Source organism: Apus apus, chromosome 4, assembly GCF_020740795.1.
Source record: "Apus apus isolate bApuApu2 chromosome 4, bApuApu2.pri.cur, whole genome shotgun sequence".
Taxonomy (NCBI): domain Eukaryota; kingdom Metazoa; phylum Chordata; class Aves; order Apodiformes; family Apodidae; genus Apus; species Apus apus.
The window spans coordinates 50,118,695-50,134,640 of record NC_067285.1 but is presented as its reverse complement, the minus strand read 5'-3'; the positions used below and the strand labels follow the sequence as shown (position 1 = coordinate 50,134,640).

The 15,946-nt window shown below is 42.8% G+C and overlaps 1 protein-coding gene across 1 annotated transcript; it reads left to right on the top strand.

The window, feature by feature from the left end:
• The first annotated feature begins 1,097 nt into the window (after positions 1–1,097).
• On the top strand, positions 1,098–14,136 carry PGRMC2 (progesterone receptor membrane component 2). The gene is made up of 3 exons (XM_051620041.1): positions 1,098–1,463; positions 11,400–11,555; positions 12,310–14,136. The coding sequence occupies exons 1-3, from the start codon at positions 1,121–1,123 to the stop codon at positions 12,405–12,407; spliced, it is 597 nt and encodes a 198-aa protein (XP_051476001.1). The 5' UTR covers positions 1,098–1,120; the 3' UTR covers positions 12,408–14,136.
• The last annotated feature ends 1,810 nt before the right edge of the window (positions 14,137–15,946 follow it).

Below are 15,946 nucleotides of genomic sequence, written 5' to 3'. Positions count from 1 at the left end.
TGCACTGTCTATCAGCCTTCTTGAAAAATATTTGGGTTTTCCAACCTTTGTGACTGAGTGAATTGTGAATTATTCTTAAGGCTGATGTCACTGGGCCGGGATGCTTCAGCACCACAGTTATGTCAAAGAACAATGTTTCTCAAGTCCAAAGTACTCCTTGTATTTCACGTTACAACAGCGAGGAGAGCGGCTGAACCCTGTGATCCCAGTAACACATTTGTAGAGCAGCTCTTCAGTGTGACCGGGCAGGTCTTGTCCTGCTGAAATTACCTCCATGTACCCACTCTCCTACTGAAAACAATAACAGCTTTAAGTCTTTCTCCTCATGGGACTGAGCCAGCTCACTCCTGGGAGCGGGCTGTACTTCCCGGGACACGCTGAAGCCATCCATGCGCTGCCCCCGCCACATTTCACAGCGCAAGGGGCAGCAATTCAGCAGACCAGCCTGCTGCCGGTAATCACCCCGCTCTCTGACAGAAAACAACAACAAAGAAGGGTATATTTACCCTCAGTAAAACGCACCGAGCGCTCCCCGGAGCTACCTGAAAGGTTTCCCTCAGGGCCCGCCCGCCTCCCCTCAGGCGCGGCAGAGCCCGCCCCGCCCCGCCCCGCCGCTGCGGGCGGACGCCCCGCTGACTCAGCAGCGGCCCCAACGGCTGCGGCGCGGGGCTGCCCCGCACCCGAGGGCGCGCGCGGCCCGCCTGCGGCCGCTCCCCCGGGCGGGGCTGAGGGAGCTGCGGGCGCGCGAGGCCGCTCCCCCCCACTACGCTCCCGCCACCGCCACCTGCCCGCGCGGCGGCGCGAGGCGCGAGCGACGAGGCGGTGGGGGGGCGGGGCAGCGGCCGCGCAGGCGCGCGGGGACAGCGGCTCTCGCGAGCGGCGCGGCCGTTGGGCTGGCGGGGCGTGTCCGGCCCCCATTCGCCCGGCGGGGTGCTAGGCCGGCGAGGGCGGGGCCGCCTGGCTCGGCCGCCAATGGGAAGGCGGGCGGGGCGGGAGGGGCGGGGCCGCCTGGCACGGCAGCCAATGGGAAGGCGGGCGGGGCGGGGCGGGCCCGGCGCCCGGCGTCTCCCCTGGGCGCGCGCGGGGCGGGGCGGGGCCGGCGCGCGCTGGCCTGGCAGTGATGGCGGACGATGGGGAGGGGAGGCTGAGGACTGAGGGCAGCGGCGGCGGCGCGGGGGGCGGCGGCGCGGGGGGCCCGCCGGCCGGCGAGATGCTGCTGAACGTGGGGCTGCTGGCGCTGGCGCTGCTGGCGGCCTACCGGCTGTACCTGCGCTGGGGGACGCGCGGCGGGCCGGGGGGCGCGGCCCGGGAGAGGCAGGCGGCCGCGCTGCCGCGGATGAAGCGGCGGGATTTCTCCCTGGAGCAGCTGCGCGAGTTCGACGGGGCCCGCGACCCCCGCATCCTCCTGGCTGTCAACGGCAAGGTGTTCGACGTGACTAAAGGCAGCAAGTTCTACGGGCCCGGTGAGACGCCGGGGCTGGGGCCGGGGGGTGGAAGCCGCCCTCCCGCCGCGCCGGGCCGGGCCGGGCCCCCGCGCTGCCCCTCGGTTCGGCGGTGCTGGGGGGGCCGGCGGGGACCGGGGATCTGCCGCGCCGGGCCTGTCCCGCCGCCGGGGGCTCTTGCCTGGGGCGCCCCGAGCCGTGCCCCCCGCACCGGAGGGGTTGCGGGGGGTTCGAGGGGGCCTCGCCGCCTTTTAGCGCCGATGGCCTCGCTCGGGCCCCCGGGTTTATCTCGGGCGGGCAGCCCCGAGCTCGCCGCCCTCAGGCGCGATAGGGCCCCCGGCTGCCTGCCGTGGTGTCGGAGGGGAACCAGCCGCGCGAACCCCCACCGGCCCCAGGGGCTGCCGTCTGCAACCCCATTCCAGGCCGGGCTGCCTGCCTGGGGCCTCACGGTGCTTTAAATAGGTGGTGCAGAGCGGGTCTAGGTTCTGTTGAGGCTTCTGTCACCCATGCAGTTTTCCTAGATTTGGGTGTGCAATGTTTAATTTACTGTTTTTTTCTTCTGTCTTTTCTAGTAGGTTTCCCAAGTGCAACCGAGCAATGCTTCCTTCATTCTAGCTGTTGTGGTTCAGGAGAGGAAAAAAAACCAAAACAACATAGCTGTTTACTTATTTAGGTGCAAATGCCATATTGAGTATGAATTTTAATCAGGATAGAGGCAGGCAGGGAAAGCTCTGGACTGATATGTTGCTGCCATTGAGAAAAGTGCAGAAGTCAACCCAGTCTCTTAAATAGACAGACAATACAGTTCTTCAGAGTGGAAATGTATACTTCAAAGGTTGAGAAAAGTATGCTTCAAAGGCAACGTTATTTTTCCATATTCACATTGCAGATTGTGCAACTGCAGCTTATTTTCTCATGATAAACAGTGTTCTTAATAACAAGGTGGATAAATCTACTAGTGAGCACTGTGTTCACATCTGATGCCGAAGGAAATGGGAGTTATGACTGCTGGTAATTTTCTTCCTTAAACGGTGGTTTGGGAAACTTGATCTAATCAAATTATGCAGGAGTTTTTATAGTAGGTATGGCAAGTGTCTTTGTAGGAAGGGCAGAGGAGAGAGAGGTTACCTTTCTTTTTCCAGCCCAGGAGGTAGTTCAAGTAATTATTAATATTATTTTGTAATAATCCTAGGTTACAAAAATAACAATAGAGAACTGACTTGTTACAAGTCTTTGATTCTTACCAGAGAAGTGACAAGCAGTTGTACAGTTGAACTGGGCTGCTATTTTGTAACCCTTGTTACCCTCAAAGTTTGTGATACCAGCTCTGCTACCAGTTGCAGAAAGTGAAACTGCCATAATTGAATCAAAATGCTTTTCTGACAGGGTACTGTAAAAGTTAACAATGAAATCTAGACACTTTGCCATGCCTTATTTTGTTTGTTGACCAGTAAAGCTGAGAAGAAGCTGTCTGGTGTGCTGCAGCTTTCATGACACTTAATTGGGCTAGTTCTTTTGTCTCTCACTTTAGGAGTCTTTAAACTGAGACCTGTGTGCTGATATAAAATGCATGTAATACTTATGCTTCAGGAGACTTAAAACACCAGTAAGCTGATGGATTGCTTCGTAAATTACTCTGTGAAGTAATACTGAACCATGACCTAAACATTCACTTAAACTCTTTTTTTTTTCTATCAAACATAATTTAAATTTTAGACTCTCCACTGTAGATATCACTGGTGCTTATATTCAACCTCTGGAGGTCTGTTATTGTGAGGAAGCTAAAGCTTTATCTTCTAGGACATCAGTCTGCTTTTTTGATAACTGGCAGCAGCTGGTTTCCCTAAAGGAGTGTTTCCAGCTTTTTGTGGAGAAGGACAAAGGCTTTTTTTTTTTCCTCTTTTCCCCTGTAGTGAAAGATTGCCTTTTTATAACAGAACTGACATCATGCTTGTCTATCAGATCTCTGTTACTTGAGACCATGCACACTGGGATAGTGATGCTCAACCTGTGCATCAGCAGCTGTGTGTTTGGTGTCAGACATTGATTTTTGAATCATGCTGATGCAGTTTCCCTGTACAGATGCATGTTGAGGAATATTGTCTTGCAGCTGTTTTGTGGTTGGCAGACCTTAAACATCTGGGAAGACTTAGGTGGAAAAGTCTCCTGCAGCTGGTTGAGACCTTCTCAGAAAGACTTGAGTAGCCAGATGACTACAGCAATTATCCTGATAATTTTATACATCACGGCTGGATTATAGCAAGAGAAGAGCAACGCATGGCAACAAAGCCATGGCCAAAGTTTGTTTGAAGGAAGAAACAGTTGAGGGCCCTGGCTTTGCTGACATTTCAGGCTGGGACTGTGAGCGGTTGTACTTTGTTGGGACACTGATGAGAAATAGCACTTCAGCTTTGAAGGCAGCAGACAGCAGTGTCTGAGGGCTCCCTATTTGGTCTTAGGTATGTCTTGACTGCAGGGTTAACACTGAGTCACAGGGATGTCTCAGAAGGCTTGAAATGTCTTGAAATTAAGGTCTGTTCTGTCGTTAGGATGCAAAGGTGTTCCTTATTTTTTTACTTATTGCAGAAGTCTAAAAATGCACAGAGTTGTCCTCTAGTCCAGATTTTTGTTTGGCAGTTTCCATTCAGATTCCCTCCAAGCTTCTGATTTTATTATAAGCTCTTCTGTTTTTAAAGTTTCCATTCACTGAATCCTGTTATACTTGGTCTGTTCCAATTAAGAGCTCTTTACATACATACATGTAAGATTTATTTTTAGTTGATAGACTGTTAGAGTCATCCTTTCAAACAGCCATGATTGAAAACTTCAGTTTCTTGAATACTGAATCAAAATGTTTTCCAAATTTGTTGGTTCTTCTTGTCTTGTCTTCTTTAAGCCATCCACAATTTATCTCATTGGTATCCTATTAGTCTTGGTATGTCCAATGCATTTTAGTTAAGAGAACAGGAAAAGCTTGTATCACACATTTAACTGTGCCTCCAAAAATCACTTTGCTTACATTGAACTCTTAATTTAAAACTGTGTTTGCCAAGTTCTTTTCCAAAATGCTACTTCCTGGGATAGTTCTCTGACTTGTAAGTGTGCCCTTTGTTTCAATGCTTTGCTTCTGGTTGTATTAAATAGTACCTCTGATTGAGCCCAAATGAGTAACTGTCCTAGAATTCTTTGCTTGGTTATTAATTGTAATCGATTACCTTTATCACTTGAAAACTCTAAAAGAAATAAACAATTTGCAGATTACTATTAAGAATATCATGTCACCAGAATTTCAAAGAAGCTGTTTTGGGGTGATTTTCCCATTTGTAATAACATCTCCCGTCTGAAGAGTTTAATGATTAATGCCTTTAGTGTGTGCTATGTTGGTTTTATATCCTTATAATGAGAGACAGATTTTACTGTTTCATTTATCTCAACATTTAATTTCATGTTTGTTTGTATCAAGATTCGTGGTAGTATGTTGGTCAATAGAAGGGCACAACGAAAGTTAAAGTAATGTTAGCAGTTATGAAAAATACACAGCTTTGAGCATGACAAAGCAAGATGCTATCCAGAGTATACAACTGTTTCACGTCACTTCTTGGTTTTTAATGCTTCATGATTAAAAAAATCAATTGCCTGACTTCCCTTCACCGCAATGCTTTGTCACTGTCAACTCATTTCTCATCCCACTCTTTCAAAGTGTCATGAAGATTTCTGCTTTCCAGTTTGCTAAGAGGAGTAGATTAGATAGTTGTAGTTCCTTCTGCTAAAGTGTCCATCATAGTTCTTGCTTTTGTGAGGGGAATATTACCTTCATTTCAGGTTGCAAAGAACTGCACTTTCTTATGTTAAATACTTCCAAAAAAGTCTGTAGTAAATAGCTGTCGTTTTTCTTGTCATTTGTGTAAAAATAATCAGATGCCATTGGACTTCTTTGGAACTGAGTTCTGTAAACTTAATTGTGTCCATTTAAAACACAGCACCAATACTTTTTAATACATCCTTTACAAGGGTATGGGTAGAGTGAAATGTTGCATGACAAGCATCATATATGTTGCATCTGGAGAATTCTGTTCAGGGTGGCTTTAGAAGGCAACAGGCCCAGAAACTACAAATAAGTAAAGAGGATAAGACTCGGGGGAAAGTGCTTCCAGGAAGGTGTCTATCTTCTTTGTGTTCTTCATGTTTGTCACCTCTCTGGTGTCTGTGTAATGGAGGCATCTCACCCTGGGACTCTGCTTTTCCAAGAAATGGCATTTCTGGATAAAAAAAAGCTGAGTTTCTACCAGAACATGCCTATTGGCAAGAGGTTGTTTCCATCTGTCTGATTAAAGAGTGTAGTGCCTTTGCCACCAGGGTGAAGGGGTTGTTCTAAGCCCTCAGTCCATGTTCACATAGAGCAGGAGCCAGTAAAGTGGGTTTGTGCTGGAGGGTGCATCTCTCTCTCCTCTGCTTCTGCTTTCTGTGTCTGTCAGCTCTCTCATTCTGTCTCTTTTCTTCTTCTTGGTCCCTTTGTAATAACCTAAACATTTGCCTTAAACCTGAACAACAGTGTGTTTTATAAAAGGTCAGTCTGGGTAAATTTCTTGTTCCTATTTAAATCACTCAGGTTGCAGACACCTTAGGTTTTAGCGGCCTGATCAAGCAGGTATGCTCAAAGCAAGATTTATTAGGACCTGAGAGTGGCATCATTATTAATGACATATAGATGTTAAATCCAGTATGTAGCAGCATAGCTGCCTTTCATTTATTTAAAAAAAAAACTGGCCAGCCTTGCTTGCCTTAAGAAATAAACCAGCATCCAGAGCATTTATCACTAAATCAAGATATGGGATCTAGGTTCTCCTGAAGTATGGAACTGTCTTCCAGGAATCTCCTGAATACTGAGCTACAGGTTCCTTGTGCTTGTTTTCTTCCCCTTTAGTTGAAATTGGGTCATTGATTCTTGCACTCTTTTTCACAGAGTTAAAAAGGAAGCAAGTGAAAGAGCGAGTGAGGCTCTCTGGTCCTGTGCCTAAGTAGTCAGTTTTAGACCCCTCTTTCTAAGCAGTTCCCATCTTAGCATGTAATCTTTGTGGATTGCTCTCCTAAGAATACTTGCCATGTAAGTTGTAACTTGAAATTGACCCACATCTTTCACTTAAATGTGGAGCAGTAAAGTTAAAATTGTGTCACCTTGAATTCCCAGTGATACATGTTATTAGAAAGCTTCTGCTTTCAAGCTGCATCTCAGAATGGCTTTGTCTAATTTGTAGCTTTTTCATTCCCTCATAAAAGATGAAACAGTGAACAAACACCTGTCAGGATCCAGATGGAAAGTTTTAGGTAGTGGAGATTTCACTTTGATTTGGAGTGGAAAAGCAAAGTGGTAGAGTAGTGGAGCTGTCAATAATTTGTGATCTGTCTTCTTTGTTCCTTTAACTTACATTAAGGAAGAGATCAGTCTTTATTCTTGTCTGCAGTTTAAGAATTGTTGTCTGTGGGTTTCTAAGCTTCAGACAAACCTGGGTTTTATTTCCAGTGGTTACACAAAGCCCACAGATGCAAAGAACATCTGGTAATGCTTTGCCTGTGTGGTGATTGCTTGGAAGTGCTTTTTGGCTACTTGAAGAAACCAAAGCTGGTTTAAAATTGAAACTTGTTAAACTGTGCGGCTTCTTCAGAGAACTTGTATGAGCCTTTTGAGAATGAATGCAATTCCTGGAGTACAAATCACTTCAGTAGATACAAAGTCCACATGCAGCTATCTGTGGTGTGGTCCCTCTGCTGACAGTGGGAGCAATCCAAAGTTCAGTGGACAGTGTTCACCTTCATTACTAGTCTTGGAGCAATAGTCTGGGATGTTCTGATAGCCTCTTTGGTAAACCAAGAATATCTACTCAAAAATTAAATACCAGCATAGCCAAACCTGTTGGAAATTGAAACACATGCAGTTCCAAGATCTAGTTTAGCCTGTTTTGGAGCAAGTGACTAGAAGCAGGGCTTCTGGATAAAGACTTCAGCTTGGACAGCTCGTATAAATGCAGTGCTTTAATGTTAAATTTATTTTTCCTTGCCTGCTGTTGTTTTAGGGTGTCTGCAAAGAAAAGTTATATCTTCATTTGAGAACCAGAAGAGGGCTAGGAGATGCAGAAATCCTGAGTGCAGGCATTGGAAAGGTATTTTTTCTGGCTGAAGAGACCTTGATTTTGCCAGTTCTCAAGCTACCCAGTTCATCTGTGAATAAAGATGAATGTCAGCCTGGAATAAGACATCAAATTCATCAAGGCGGACAGATTTTTAACTGGACTCTGAAAGGAAGTAAGGATTTGCAGGTGAGGATTTTCCATGCATTGTAGCTTAGAGAAGGGCACACTTTATACAAGGTTGAGTTGCAAGGTAAATGAGGACTTCATACAGGAGAAGGAGGCGCAGTATAAGTGTGCTGCTATAGATGTGGGGCGCTGTAGGCCCCCAGATGTAGTCCTGATAACTGTTTGGTCTCAGCGCTAAAATAAATAAAAGCTCTGAAACCAAGTGTTTTAATATGTGAAAGTAATGATTGAGAAGAAGAGCAGGCTTCAAAGAACAGAATTTTCCTTCATGTAAGCCTCCATGTAGCCAAGCAACACATAACAGATGTGTTTTAATGGGTTTTGACACTTCCTGACTTCCCTTTTTCTGTTGTGAGATGCCAAATAGGAATGGAACAACAATCTTTTAAGGAAATATTTGACTATTGAATAGCTGACTTGGTGGGGGTACAGCAAAAGGAAACCACTGAAATTTTGTGAGAGGGTTTAAAAAAATCAAGTCTGGTGGACATACCTCTGCTAATAGCATCTCTTGCAATCTCTTCAGGATGTGTATCGTGTCACGGAGCAATCAATTATTTAGAACAGAAACCAGTCTGAATAGGTAGGCAGACAAAAGGAAAGAAGAAGGCCTATGGGTAGGGCTTGCAGAGTAAATTGCGTCTGGTGATGAAAGAGCTCTGCAAGGGTATATCTAGGATTGCACTAATGTCTTTAGCTCAGACTCATGTTCTTCGAAGCATGTTTTTTCCCCAGGGTTCTCTATGTTGACACCTTTCGGGGTGCTTCTCCAAGCACAACGAAATCGAAGATGTAAAATTTATTTTTAAGACTGTTGCACCAGTATTAATATAATGAATAACAGACTCATAGCAAAACCCCAGATCTGTGTATTCTGTATTAATAGAAAATACTGCATTTAATCTGCGTGAAAATATCTGAATGGAAGCTTTAAATCTTCAAGTAGATTGCTCATTCTGAGATCTCTGAACTTCTGCTTTAGCAGCCTCCAACTAAAGCAAAGTCAGGCTTGCACTTTTTTCTAAATAATCATAACTCAATGTTTGCCTTCTAGTAAAGGATTAAAGAAGGGACACATTTCTAAGTTGCATTTGCAGAGCTGGAATTTGAGTTGGTGTCTACCAAGTCCAAAGGCAGGTTTTTACTAGTTAACATTCTGTTGAGTGCTTAGACTTGGCTTGATGGTTTCTCTGTGACTCCTGAATACTTCTGTAGTAAACATGCTGGAATGTTAACATTTAAATTAAATTTTAGGAAAAAAAAGTTGGTATAGTAGCATCTGACATTACAATATATTTGCAGAAATTTTGCATCCATTAATCTTAATACAAACTGATACATTCTGAAAGCATTCGTGCTTTCAAGTAAGTATATTGGTGAGATGTAAGGGTGTTCGAGGCTTGGTACTCATAAATATAATTAAATTCTCCTTTTAATAATAAATAATTGGAATTGAGCTGGTGGACCAAGAGGTGGCATCTCAGCAGATGCTGCAAAACTCATTAAACTGCTAAATGCAGGGTAGAAGGGAAACAGTTTTGTTTTTCTAACTCTGGTTAGCCAGAATTTTGAAAATGCATTATGCAAGCAGCTAGTGGGGCTTATGGAAATTTATTTTAAACACTTCAGAGAAAGGAAAAACCAGGGACAAAATACTGTTGCTGAAAGGATTCAGTAACATTTTATAATTACTCTTAAGGATTTAATGACTGTGTGTGGTCTTAGTAAGAGCTGTTTATAGCTCCAATGTTCAGAGCATCAAAAGTAGATCACTTGAATAATAGCTGTTTTGGAGTGATGCAAGAGTTGTTGCTTGAAGAAGCTCTCTGCTGTGTTGCAAATGATGGCCATCGCTGCCTCCTACACTGTTTCATGGGAAGTGACTGAGCCTGCAAAATGATTGCTTAAATGCAATCCTTGGTTTAGGATTGATTTAAGTCTCTGAATCCTGTTTTCCAAATAAACAACTAATTCAGGATACAAATAGGAAAAACAGAGTTCAGAAATTACTTTGTTTCTCTTAAGTAGCATAAATGCTGTCCCTGATGCCAGAGGTAGTTACTGTGAATGCCATTCCTGGAGCTAAATATCAGAGAAGACCGAGCATAGAGATGCAGTTAAGCATTATGGTTGTCTCCTAAGCACAGATCCGTACAGTGCTAGCTTCCAGTTGATGGTTCTTTCTCTGATGTGTACCTCTTGTGAAATGTTGTTTTTAAATCAGTTGGTTTATTTCCAGAGAGACAGGGGAATTGTCTTCAGCACAGAAGATATCCTTCTGTTCTCAGGTTTGACTGTAAGCAGCTTACAATGCCAAGCACTCTGGGGTGAAGAGACGACACCAGTTCTGGTGAGGACGTAGTTTCTTCTAATCCTTACGGTACTCAGGTTCCCAGCCTCAGGAGTTCTTCCCACTGCATTCAGCCTCTGTCTCATCCCTGAAGTCAATGCCCGGCAAGAGCAGATAGGTGTGGTGGCTGGAGCAAGCGGCCTGGGAGGAAACCAGCCTCTCTGAATGATTTCCTGTGGCTCGTCCTGGTGCAGAAGAGGTCTGAGGTGCTCCAGCAGGCAATAGAGGGGGTGAAGGACAGTGTGTTCCCACTTGCTTGTGTTCATTCTTGCCCATGGGTGCTGCCTTTTCTTCAGGCTGACGGCCACTGTCATCTTCAGAGAGGTAAGCCAGAGAAGGGTGCTGGCCTATTTATCAAGTAGTGACCACCCTTTAAAATGCCTTGGGCACTACCGTGTTCTTAGCTGCTGCAGTTAGTGCAGAAACTGTTAAAGTGGGTTTTTTTATTTTGTTTTTAATTGAGCTGAATTAAGGTATTTGTTTTTAGGTAAAGAAAATCCAATATAACAATATGCTTGAAGTTCTTTGGATTCATCAAAATTTGGGATAGCCAGTTATCTCATCCTCAAAGTTGTTCGTTTGCAAATCATATGGTTCTTTTTGTAATAATATTTATTTGACAGCCATTGCTTAAAATGTTATTAGTATATTTGTTCTGCTTTGCGTCAATTAAAAAACACAAAGAAAGCAGTTGCTTTGCATTCTTAACATGAAGATGTGTGCAGTACTCAAGAACAATACAAGATAGGTGTATGGGTGATCTCCTGCCCAAAATAAATGACGTTATTTCCACAGAAGTAAGACATGTGCCAGAAGACTCACTGTCTGGCAAGTATGTAGAAAGTTGTGGTGGTTCTGTAACTGAAGTGAAATTATTAGCACTCTTTCTGTTTGTTGATAAAATTCAATGGATGCTTTTACAATTTGCTTCTATTCATGCCTGACTTGTAAATATTCTGTTTTGCTTGATAGAAGTGTGTTTCTTTTGAATTCCAGCCTTCAGTCTCTTTGGAGTGTACATCAACTGACTTGCATCAAATTACAGGGATTTTTCCAGATATCCCTTCAAAGTTGTTTTCCTGGTTCTGCTTCTCTCAGCAGACTTTATCTCCTAGTGATATTTAAGATGGAATTGCAGTGCTGTTGAATGTTGAACAGCCGTGGCATTGGAACTACTGCTGTTCCCATCACTGCAGAAATTCAATGTATGGCTTCAACAGAACATATAAAGAACTGAGGCTGGTCACCATAAACTGAGACTTGAAGGTGTCGATTTTGTCTTTTTGTTTTCAGAGGGTCCATATGGAATATTTGCTGGCAGAGATGCCTCCAGGGGACTAGCAACTTTCTGTCTAGATAAAGATGCACTCAGAGATGAATATGATGACCTATCGGACTTAAATGCTGTACAGATGGAAAGTGTAAGAGAGTGGGAAATGCAATTTAAAGGTAAATTCTCAAATTAGCAGCACATCTTTAGCTTAAGGAAATGCTTTTAATAAAAATGATTGATTTGGGCTCGGGGCAGCTTTTAAGGAGATGGTGAAAGTAACTTGAATAATGCAATGTCATTTTCTTAAAAAAAGACCAGGGATTTTAGGCCTTTATTCTGTAGAGAGGATTCCACTATACCCCACTATAGCTTTTTCAACATGTTAGTTTTACTTGAGAGAGCTGTTCTTTTCTGAGTTGATCAGTGGAGAATTTCACTCTCAAATCCCAGTGTAGCTTAGCAGATGGAATTCCTGCTCACAGGTTGTTGGCTTTGGATGCCATGGAATTATGATTAGGACTAAGGTTTTTTTTTGGCATGCAGACAAGTTTGTCCTGAAATAATTTCTCAAAAGTATGGAAGTATGCCTCTGGAGGGAGGGGGAGTAATTTTTCACACTAATTGGAATCAAAACAGGCTGACGGAATTTGTGCTGGTTTTAATAGCAGCGTTTTCAGCCATTGTGTCATAAAGCTTGCCTGATTAGCTGTGGCAGAACTGAAACAAAGTACTCAGATTAGAGAAAGTAGTGAACAGCAGTGGTAGCAAGATTGTTTTAGGAGGCTGAGCTTGCTGATAAATTGCCACCAATTTCAGTGATTTGGGTTCAGAGCCCTAGCTTGTAGGAGAAAAACTGAATTTGCAGCAGTGCAGGCTAACTAGCAAATGCAGCTGTATTTGATTATAATTGGAATCATAAATCTTTTTCAGAAAAATATGACTACGTAGGTAGACTCCTAAAACCAGGGGAAGAACCATCAGAATACACAGATGAGGAAGATACCAAGGATCACACTAAACAGGAATGAACTTTGTAAACAACCAAAGTCAGGGGCCTTCGGAACTGCAACCTCTTATTCCCCATCACAGAATGTCCTGCATCTTTGGGTACAGTTCATCTGCTGCGAAAAACATTCATCAAGTTTTGTACAAGGAAAATAATATACTCACAAATCAAGATTTGATTACTAGACATTGTGTGCTGCCAAACTTTTTGTTGCAGTTTATTTGTAATGTCTGGTTAGGCTTCATTAGTGAGAGGGGCCAGGGATTTAAAGGCAAAAATGCTATTCCTTTTTATCAGTAAGCTGAAGCCTTCAAACAGTATATATTGCAAGCTCTCTCAGAGACGTGAGTTTTCAAGCTCAGTGGAAGGTTTGAATCTTGTTTCACGTGTCTTCTCCTTCAGCATTAAAGAAAGACCTACTCACGTACATCAGTATCAGTAGGTTAGACTATTGAAACTGGTGTTAAAACGTGAATTTCCAATTTTGTTTTGTATGTGGGCGTTAGTAGCCCTGGCAGAATACTTCAGTTCTCTAAGAGAAGTCTGTGTAGATTAGGATGGGGGTAAAATTAATCCTTTTCTCAAAAGGATTGGGTAAAACCGTTTCCTCTGCAACAACTATTATCTGAAGCCTGCCTCTCCCCCTTTTCCCATCCTCTAAATCAAATCAAATATTAATTGTGCCTTATTTCGCTTACATAGACTTGAATTGTTTTAAGGGACAGCCCCAAAATTGTGGTTTCATGGTCACTACAAGCAGCATTGAGACTGAAGTCAGAATGTTCTATTGACTGGAAAACCTTGATGTCATTCTGTGTATAGAATGTAAAAGAGGAATACTCAGTGTTACTGCCATATGTTAATACTATGTATACTTAAATTAGCATTGTGATGGCCAAATGCATACTCCCATGCTTCTTTTTAAGTAATTACAAACACAGAAAAAAGTCACCCTTCCTCCTCTTCCAGAAGCTGCCTAATTTTTGGGAGCATAGCCTTCACACCCCTGTAGAATGAAGGGGCGTGCACGCGTGTGTATGTGTGCGTGTCTGTCTGAATGCAAGACTGGGGAGGGATTGTTTCTGCAGATATTGTAAATATGAGTACCATTTTAATAAAGCATGTACAATACCAAACATGCTGTCAGACTGTATGTAGAAGCTGTTAAGCAGGGCTGGAATATGATGGAATACAAAGTAACAGGAAGAAGTCTTGGATATGAAACATGCACCTCTATTAATACTGTTCTCCTTATCCTCGTTCTGTTATTTTTCTTTTCAAGTCCCAGCTTTTGAAGAATCTTGGAGACTTACTCAGGTAAGCTGTATTTAAGAGAATGAGCCTATGCCAATGCATTTATGGTGGAAAAGTGATGTAAATAAAGGAGAAGCATTTTAGGAAATTAATGTACAGTAAAAGTAGTAAGTCTTGTGGCCCTGATGGGACAAGAATGCTGGAGATCTGTAAATGGGTATCACTTAACATGTAGAAACTTCACTGTCTGTTCTGCTACGTTCGTAACGGTGACACTGTTAAGTTCGACTTGCAGCTTTATGGCTTACATCTGTACCTGTTTGCAGATTCCACCTGTGATAAGCCTACACTAATGGATTTCTAGATACACCTTCTGTTGAACTGTGAACTGTAACATTTCAGGAATTACTTCCTTTTTATTACTATTTGACTGAAAGATATTTATATTGATGTAAATGAAACAAATAAAACCCCTCTGTTGAACCATGTTTAACTCACACGTTGTAGAAGGCAGGTTAAATTCTCTTCCTTGCACATCCAAGCTTGGAGTAGAATAGTTTTATCTCAGCAGAAGTAACAGAACTGGAACCATCTCTCTGGAGAAATTAAGGTCACACTTGCAGGTTCTGGTACAGGCTGAACAGTCCAGTTTGCATGTTAGTACAGTAACGAGTGTCTGCTCATCATCTAACACTGCTGAAATGCTGGGGATGCTAACGTAACTACAAAAATAAATGTTTTAGATGAAACAATGGAAGCTGCCAAAAAAGCTGCCTGGCACAGGCTAGGAGCTAGGTGTAATTAAGCACCAGTTCTTTATCTGGATGCCTCCCTAGGCTTTTTTTTTTTTTTTTTTTTAACTAAATCTCAGTATAAAGAGTTTGACACTACCCTCCATTGACAGTATACCTTTCACTTCTAGCTTGCATGCCAGCTCTTGCACCTCAGATTGGCACCAGAATGTGTGTAGCTGCAGAGCAGGAACAGAAGGCTTATCCAGCTATTGGCCAGGACAGCCAGAAAACACTTTTTCCCAGGCTTCCACATCAAAATACACATACTGTGTATTACAGCTTCTAGTGCACAAACTCGTGGCAGGAGCTTCCTAACCCTTGCCCTGAGTTACTCTGCTCTTCACTCATGACAGCTGTTAGTATTGTTACATCTGGCACAGCTGCAGCACAAGCTGTTTATCAGTCTTGTGTCTGTCTTAAGAGACTTCCTACTGGAAAAGGAAGGTTAGTTTTGCATATGCCCTGACCACCTAACTCATGTGTATCCTTATCCTTTCTCTTGCTGTAAGAAATGCAGTAAAGTTTTGTTGTGGGTTAGTTATTTTATGGGGGTTTTTTATTGTTTTAAAAGAATGATGCTCAAAATTTTAGCTGGTTTGAACAGCAAGATGGAGAATGGATGAACTGTGCTTTGAAGCAGCTTAATGGTAACTCTGCACAGTACAAGCCTCATCCTATGGCAGCAGAATGTTGCATAGACACTTTTGATGCCTTGTGGACTTAAATTAGCACTGTTCATCCTACATACAAAATCAATAGGGGTTTAAAGCCAACAACCTAAACAAAAGTGCTTTAAAGCACACTGTAACTTTCATTTTTATAAACAGTTGACACAAAGAATAATTTAGAAGAACATCAGATCCATCATAACCTCTATGCAATTAATCCAGTAATTCTCTGGAGGTGTTCAGTTGTGTCGGTCACTTGGTCAGAATTCACTATTAACTAAAATGACAGGCAGATTGATACTGACACTAGTGAATTTTGTTTAAGCAACATAAGGGGCTTGAAGGGGGTTATTTCTTATAATCTTCAGAAACGAAATACATTTCCAGTTTAACATATTACTTGTTTTCCTCAGCTAGACTATTTGAGTAGTCATTTGTTTTGACACTTCTGCCTCATTTGTACACTGCTTCTCAAAAACACTTTATTCTGGCAGCAAATCTATTTAGAAACCTCCTTGATTTAAAAGAAAAAAAAAAACACACAACAAAAATGCTAAATATGCCCCCTCCCCCCATATCATGTTGTTACTTGATCTGAACATCTTGAATTTCCACTAAGGACTACAGAATTAACCTTTCATGTGCTTTTACAAATTTGTATCATTTTATTGAGCTAGATCTACTTCTGCTTGGCTAAGGTTTAAGTTTTCTGTCCTTCAGAGTCAGACACAGCATGTAAAAGCAGCTTGGCACTCTGCTTCTGATCTTGTTTCACTTTAAATAGCTCAGTTCTAAACTATTTTCTTCCTGCAAAATCAGTTTGATTTTACTATTTTCATTGTAAA